Source organism: Gigantopelta aegis, chromosome 6 (assembly GCF_016097555.1).
Source record: "Gigantopelta aegis isolate Gae_Host chromosome 6, Gae_host_genome, whole genome shotgun sequence".
NCBI classification, from domain to species: Eukaryota; Metazoa; Mollusca; class Gastropoda; order Neomphalida; family Peltospiridae; genus Gigantopelta; species Gigantopelta aegis.
In genome coordinates, this window is record NC_054704.1 from 95,187,878 (window position 1) to 95,196,937 (window position 9,060).

The 9,060-nt window shown below is 36.1% G+C and overlaps 1 protein-coding gene across 1 annotated transcript; it reads left to right on the forward strand.

Moving 5' to 3' along the window:
- Positions 1-6,419: 6,419 nt before the first annotated feature.
- LOC121374807 (apolipoprotein B-100-like) lies at positions 6,420-8,944 on the forward strand. The gene is made up of 5 exons (XM_041501918.1): positions 6,420-6,548; positions 7,369-7,425; positions 7,839-7,999; positions 8,508-8,747; positions 8,906-8,944. The coding sequence occupies exons 1-5, from the start codon at positions 6,494-6,496 to the stop codon at positions 8,942-8,944; spliced, it is 552 nt and encodes a 183-aa protein (XP_041357852.1). The 5' UTR covers positions 6,420-6,493.
- The last annotated feature ends 116 nt before the right edge of the window (positions 8,945-9,060 follow it).

Here is a 9,060-nt window from a genome sequence, read left to right on the forward strand (position 1 = left end):
ATCTTATTCGAGTAGCAGCAAGGGGTAGTACGTATCACGACCTATTACATCCGTTGTGGAGCACTGCCTGAAACGAGAAACTTCTGAGCCCACCGGCGCGGATTAATACTAGATCGATAGCGCACCACTGGGCTACGTCCCGCTCCTAGTCCCAATGGAAGGAAGGAAGGAAGGAAGGAAATGTTTTATTTAACAACACACTCAACACATTGTATTTACGGTTAAATAGCGTCGGACATATGGTTATGGACCACATAGATATTAAGAGGAAGGAAGGAAATGTTTTATTTAACAACACACTCAACACATTGTATTTACGGTTAAATAGCGTCGGACATATGGTTATGGACCACATAATATTAAGAGGAAGGAAGGAAATGTTTTATTTAACAACACACTCAACACATTGTATTTACGGTTAAATAGCGTCGGACATATGGTTATGGACCACATAATATTAAGAGGAAGGAAGGAAATGTTTTATTTAACAACACACGCAACACATTGTATTTACGGTTAAATAGCGTCGGACATATGGTTATGGACCACATAATATTAAGAGGAAGGAAGGAAATGTTTTATTTAACAACACACTCAACACATTGTATTTACGGTTAAATAGCGTCGGACATATGGTTATGGACCACATAGATATTAAGAGGAAGGAAGGAAATGTTTTATTTAACAACACACTCAACACATTGTATTTACGGTTAAATAGCGTCGGACATATGGTTATGGACCACATAATATTAAGAGGAAGGAAGGAAATGTTTTATTTAACAACACACTCAACACATTGTATTTACGGTTAAATAGCGTCGGACATATGGTTATGGACCACATAATATTAAGAGGAAGGAAGGAAATGTTTTATTTAACAACACACTCACACATTGTATTTACGGTTAAATAGCGTCGGACATATGGTTATGGACCACATAGATATTAAGAGGAAGGAAGAAAATATTTTATTTAACGACGCACTTAACACATTTATGGTTAAGGACCAAACAACTAAACAGATATTAAAAGAGGAAACCCGTTGTCGCCACGTCATGGGCTACTCTTTTCGATTAGCAGCAAGGGATCTTTTATATGCATCATCCCGCAGACAGGATAGTACATACCACTACCTTTGTTACATCAGTTGTGGAGCACTGGCTGGAACGACAAATAGTGCAATGGGTCCACCGACGGAAATCGATCGTAGATCGATCGCAAATCTGGCGATCGTTGTACCACTGAGCTACGTCCCGCTCCTAGTCCCCATGGACTTATTGTTATATTAATGAATGCTAATATAGTGGGGTTTACGGTTTTGTAAAATGAAAAATGATGAAAAAAAATTGTACTAGAAATGAAATCAGTACGTGTAAAAAGACTTACGTAAACACTACACCACCCTTGAAACAGAGTAAATATGTGACCATGATAAATTAATTGTTTACAAAAACGTACGAGAGGGGAGATCGGGCGGTGGTGGCGGTGTGTGTGTGTGTGTGTGTGTGTTTGTTGGGTGGGGTGGGGGTGGGGGGTCACCAGCCAGTGCACCACGACTGGCAAATCTGGTACACGTGTGAGATGGTGCATATAAAAGATCCCTTGTTACTAATGGGAACCATGAGGGTTTCCTCACCAAGACTATATATCAAAATTAACAAATGTTTGACATCCCGTAGCCGATAATTAATCAATGATTGTGCTCTAGCGGTATTGTTAAACAAAACAAACTTTAACCTTTTTTTTCGTATTCAAGCAGAAACGATGGAGACGTTCAAAGAAAATGGGTTGACCCGAAACGTTGTTATTCTGATTCGGGAATTTTCGTTTAATTCGGGCATAAATCAACCTGCTCCACCCCCAGGGACGTAGGATGGGGGGTGGTGGTGGTGGTGGTTTCGGGCGAACACCCCCCCCCCCCCCACACACACACACTGAAACAAATGGTCCGCTTTCAGAACTAAAACATTCAGGTTTATACATATGGAATTTCCGGTCGTGCAAAAACAAAATAGAAATGGTCCACTTGGTTCATATTCGAACCTCCCCAAGTCCAACTCACGCTACGCACCTGCCCCCGAACAAATATATGTTTATTTTAAAGTTGAAACATGAAACACGCTTAATATAGCACAGACGCAAGCGGACTGTTATTTCACTGCGTCTGGTTGCTAGCGTTTTCAAAACGCACACATATCGTAAAGGCATCAAGAGTGAATGAATCCTTATACTTTCTGAAAATGGTCAACTCCAAGACAGCCATGAGAATCTATCGATTCTAAGGGCAGGATCTACCTCAGTCGGTCGAGCGCTCATTTAATGTGCGTCGGTTGGAGGATCAAATCTCCTCTGTGGACCCATTCGTTGATTGGGTTTGTTCCCGTTCCAACCGCGACTGGTATATCAACGGGCGTGGTATGTCAGTGGGAAAATTTATATAAGAAGATCCCTTGCTGCTAATGGAAAAACATATAGTAGGTTTCTTATGACGACGTCGTGTCAGAAATACCAAATGTTTGACATTGAATAGCCGATGATTAATTAATCGATGTGCTCTAGTGGTGTTGTTAAACAAAATAAACTCTAGGTTGCAGCGTAAATGGTCTCACTGAAAACAGGGGCGGGACGTAGCTCAGTGGTAAAGCACTCGCCTGATGAGCGGTCGGTCTAGGATCGTTTCCTGTCGATGGGCCCATTGCGCTATTTCTCGTTCCAACCAGTGCTTAACAACTGGTGTAACAAAGGACGTGGTACGTACTGTCTCGTGTATGGGATACTACATACAAAGGACCCCATGCTAGCAGTTGTTAATCGAAAGGACTAGCCCGTAATTAAAAATATATTGAGTACGTCGTTAAATAAAACATTTTGTCCTTCCTTACTTCATTAGAAACAGCTAGTATGTTGAGTGTAAAATGACCGTTTAGAATGGCCTATGGTATAATGAATCTAACTGAGGAAAACAATAATTTTCAAGGACTTCTAGTATGCGAGAAACTAGTGAACTTAGCTTAACCTTCTGCTCTGAGCGAGTTAGATAGGCCATAATTGGGTGATAACAACATTTTGATACAAAGTTTTGTGTGTTACACTGCAATTCGGTTGTTATATGATCCTAGGTGCATAGTGTGTACAAGATAACATTGCTGTCCTCATCAGGTCACTGTTGTCAATCTGTTGGTGGACTTTACCTCCTGGCATCAACTGCATAAACGCCAAACGCAGCTTTCAATAATATGTTATGGTTTTGGTTTGACATTTGAACTTGAATCATATGCCTTTGTGTTCTATTCTCAGTCTGTCGTTTCTATATCACCAGTAACCCTATCTCTCTCTCTCTCTCTCTCTGTCTTTCTGTTTTGTTTGTTACTTCCCGAGGTGCTTTGGTCGAAGGATCGAATCTTCTCGGTGGGCCAATTTGTTTTTTGATTTGTTCCCGTCCCAACCAGTGCCCCACAATTTGTATGTGCTATCCTGTCTATTGGAAAGTGCAGAATAAAAGATATCTTGTTGCAAAATGGAAAACTGTGGCGGGTTTCCTCTAAGACGGTGTGTCATAAAATTACCAACTCTTTGACATCTAATAACCAATGATTAATAAATCAATTTGCTTTAGTGGTGTTGTCAAACAAAACAAACTTTAACTTTGTAAAAATCAAAACTCATTAGAGAATGTCACGAACATTAGTATCGTTGAACCATAGATGTAAGCACAATGGAAACTAACTTGACATTTTTCATCTTTTATTAAAGAGTTATGTGCAATATAACTAAATCTAAATATTTACATATACCTAAAAATAACAAATTTAACACTCACTGTTCGAATCGAACACATGTAGGTATTAGGGGAGTATTGGAAATAAAACCTAACATCCTTTTTTATCTTTTATGAAATACATGCATTTACATGCAACATAACTAAATTAAAATACCAATATATTTATTTTAAAAATAACAAAAACATTTGACGCTCTTGCTATAAGTTATAACAATCACTGTTTGGATGTACACATTAGGCGGTTAATCTTTTATTAAATACTTATATGAACATAATTAAATCTAAATATTTATATTATGGGCTACATAGATAAATTATTATCGCTGTATCGAGTAAATAGGTCAATCTAAAAGAATGATTATCTCTGACACTTTGCACTTACGTCAGCCACGAAAAACGTGTAGTAGTCGCAAGTACGTTGTTAACACCTCACTTCAGATACTTAGCGTAAAAGATAAACGTATCCAGCCCGAGAAACCAATACTAAATACAGGCGCGGATCAAAGGGAGGGTGCTGGTGGTGCGCACCTCACCAGAATTCTGAAGTTGTCAGAAAATTCATGTGTTTGGCAATACAAATAAAAAGAATAAATATATATTTTTAAATACATGTAATATCTTTATTTGCTTCGTATTTTAGAGGGAAATTGATATATATATATATATATATATATATATATATATATATATATATATATATATATATATATATAATGTAAGTTAATGTGATTTTAAATGCTACACGACATTACACCCCTTCCTAAATACTGTGGGTGTCATAGAAAAAATCTACATAAGCCTCTTCAAACTACATCAAATTGAAAGTATCGTAATGCCAAGGTCTCTGTTAACAGATGGATTTTGAATAGATCTTAGGTAAAAACAAACCTCAGGATTTAAAAAAAACCCAGGATATTCAATACATGTCTGTTTATTGGTATATATGAAAGCCCATCCAAACCCTAATTGCACATTAATATACATGACAGTTGTTATTTTTATTACCCGAGCATGTCTCAAATAACAGAAGCCGGGTCTTGGGTAGTACCCATGTGAAAGATGGATCTGAACAAAACAGAGGCCCCTGGTCTGTAATAAAGTATTTACGGTTTATGTATGTAATAAAGTAGAACCATGCACAAGGCAATAGATGCCAGTCTAAACCAAATATATATAAATTTTATAAATTATTCAACTCTAAAAAAGCTGGTGTCCTTAGAAAACTTTCTATATTTTGTAATCTAATTATGAATCCTTTCAAATCCTCTGGCTGATATTCTGTGTATTTTTTTTGGTATTTATTAGTATGTATTTATTGTATTTATGTACATTTATGTATGTATATATATCCTCATATGCCGTAGACTACGGCCTGAATGTAAAGTTCAGTTCAGTTCAGTGGGGGTAAGTACGGTTATACACCAACCCAAACCAAATACGGCCGGGATCTAGCTACAGCAGTTACAATTGAAGAGATTGGGTCAAAGGTTCTAAACGCCACTGTGGACTCATTCTCTGATTGTTTTTTTTTCATCAAGTGCTCCACGACTGGTATATCAAAGATCATGTGGGGAAAGTGCATAATAATATATTGTAACAGATGCCTTGCTGCTAATGGGAAAAAAAGTCGTGAGTTTCCTCTGAAGACTACGTGTCACAATTAGCAAATGTTTGACATCCAGTAGCCGATGATGAATTAATCAATCAAGCAATGTGCTGTTAACTTATTAAAATAAAATATAGATTTGAGTTGGAAAGGCCCATTTGAATGGAAAATGGAATTAAAAAAACAAATCTCTATAACAATGTGTTACTTTTGGGAAGATTAATATTTTAATGAAATGAAAATGAAAGGAATGTTAATTTTAATAACTATATTAACTTTAAAACGTTTACAATAAAAGTTACACACACACACACACAGAGAGAGAAAGAGAGAGAGAGAGAGAGAGAGAGAGAGAGAGAGAGAGAGAGAGAGAGAGAGAGAGAGAGAGAAAAAGAGAGATATTAAATCATGTAACAATGTAACACAATTTTAAATACATATATTAATTTAAATTTAAAATGTTCTTTTTGTATATACATGTACATTGAGAAATAGTTCAAAATCTTTATTCGTAACAATAAGCATTTTACTAAAAAATATCATAACACTTATCAAGTGTAACTACAAAAATAAAATAATGATACTGAAATACTAACTAGAAAAAGTATTAAATTAATTTACGCATTTACACATATGCATTGCACGATCGCAAGCATTCATGCAGATACAATACAAAATTAATATTCTTAAACCATATAATGAATCTCATTTGTTTACACAACTACAAATGATAGATGCACGTTTATGCCGTTAAAAACGTAAATATCTACATAATCAAATACACGGCGCTAATTGTGAAACTAGGTTGATAACAATTCGAGCAAAGTGCAGATAGAAACCAAAGTTGAAATGCGACATTTCGGTACTATCTGACTGCAATTTCCCACGTGCCCTTGTCAGCAAGACCAAAAGTCAAATGATAAACATTTCATTTCGGTGAGCCAGATTGGACTTTAACATCACTGCGTAGTGATCCCGTCCTATAAAAATAATGCCGTGTGGGTACCCCGGCAGAACCGTGAAGAAAGCCGGCATATCACATTATTACTGTGCAACACGCGAAACACGAGAACCAGAGATAGAGACACGACTACGACAACACGATGACGACGATGCAGCTGTGGCTGGTGGCAGTCCTCGTGGCTGGGGCACTGGCCGGTGAGTACTTTAATTATTAGAAAATCATTAACTTCACTTACTGCAATTAACAAAGCGTAATTAACGAATTTATCTACATAATTAACGTAAAGATCAATCATAATTAACTTAATTAACAATTCGTCGTTAGTGTAATTAACAAATCATCTTTGACTTATTTAACTACATAATTAACCACTCATACTTAACAGTTATTAATTGATGTAACTGACAAATTAGAATTAACGTATTTAACTGCATAATTAACGACACATAATCAAGGTAATTAACACATCATGATTAACGTAATTAACAAATCGTAATTAACGTATTTTTCTTATTTTATAATTAACGTAATTCACAACACCCACCTAACGTAATTAACAAATCACAATTATTTATAGATTTGGTTGGTTTAAACTCGGCTTGTTGACTCTTCTCTTCTTTTAATTTTGTTGTTGTTGTTAAACTTAGCTTATGGTCATGTCTGAAACATAAGCGCGCTTGTCATACACTTTGGAGATTTATAGTTTAATATGACACATTAAGAAACAATTTGCAGTCATAATAGGCATGTATATAAACATGAAATGAAGACAATTATAATGTCTGTGTTCCGCAAAAACAAAAACTAGGTATTAATTTAAGTTTTGAATATTTGAAATAGTAATTATTAATATATATATATATATATATATATATATATATATAATTTTTTTTAGAAATCTAGTATAGTATTAAGGCTTGTGTCCCCCGCCCCCTCCACTAGACATTGTACTCCCCACTTCATATACCATATCGTTTCTAAGGGTCTGATCAGTATTAATGTTTTATTTTACAGGTCCTATTCTGGTACGCGATTTATCAGATGCTACAATGTGTGCACGAAGATGCACCGGTTAGTATATGTTACATAATTATTATCACATCCATTCTGGCTTTCCTCACATCATAAAATGTATCCACATTTATAAAGAAGATAACATTCGTTTTGCTAAACAACAAACTATTGACAAAGTTTTAACTATAATAAATTGAGCTATAACTTTGTCAACAAACTATTGACAAAGTTAAAATTCTGGTAAAACCAATCAATAAAGAATATTTTGTGTGTTTTATTTAAATAAAATGTTGTAAATATCGCAAAACATAAACCACAAATCTTTATAAACTGAATTGTTTGGTAGCACAATGGTGCTACTATAATTGAACATGGAGTTTAACTAATACCGAATTGTGTTATTACACAATACATGTTCTCTTATTAAAAATATATTTTAACTATTACTGAAGTGTGATTACAAACTGCAGGTTCGAACAAGTTCAAATTCACGCCTGGAATGACCTACGAATTCGACTACAACGTGATGTCCGAAACGACCATGGAAGGGGCCGATACTGAGCGAGCCTCCATAGAGATACGAGCTGTCGCGGACATCGAGGTCTTGTCACAGTGTGACTTTGCTCTCAGGGTGAGCTACGTGTTGCACTTGATTATTCACATGGTTTGCAGTGGGCGAACATAAACGGGCTATTTGAAGCTAGTTTTTTCACATACACTGTTGTTATGTGACTACTTTATAAGGACGTGTTTTCGGTTTATAAGCAATAAGTCATCAACGTGACTCTTAATGTAGCATTCATTGTCTCAAATGCATATACATAAGACCGAATTTGCAAAGCCTTTTTCATCTTATACTCGTGTAACTACATACATTTACAAAGACTTCGTAAATTCGGATATTTGAGTTCAGATTGTAATCTGAACCGAATTTCAGAATCTTATTAAAGAGTAATAAACACATGCCTTAAAAGTTACTAATTGTTTTGACATTACTTAGGTAAAAAAAAGAAGAACCCCCCCCCCCCCCCCCCCCCCCCCCCCCAATGTACCTGCTATATTCTAACAGCACGATTACTATTACAGTTCAGTTAATAACTGAAAACAACTTTGTATACCTTCTTGACTTTGTATCTCAGATGCGAGATGTGAGTGTTTTCGATACATCATCACCAGAAAGGCGGAACATGGACCTGGTGGGAGAATTCAGAGCAGCACTGGAGAGAAACATCCTCCGCTTCTCCTTCCAAGATGGCGTCGTCGAAGACGTCTGTCCAGCAGACAACGAGGTCACGTGGGCCCTGAACTTTAAGAGAGGAGTGTTGTCCTCCATCCAGAACTCCATGGACAACCTGGAGAAGGACCAAGTAGTTCACGAGGTATCTAGACATACACAGTTTAATATTGATGGAGAATTGTTTTGTTACTGTACTGGTAAATCGTTTCCAGCGGTCTACCAGAGTAGTGAATATGATAGATGTATATTACAGCATGAAACATCTGTAGTTAGATACAAATACAACATTTTCAATAACAGAAGCCTACCGATATTGAAAGAGCTGTGAAAACGAAGTAGAAAAACAAAATAGCACAATTATATTTAATGTCTACCACAGCAAACATTTATATGGATTAACAACACATTTATTTAAGGACATAATTTATAATTGTTAACTGCTACGTGGTGAGGCC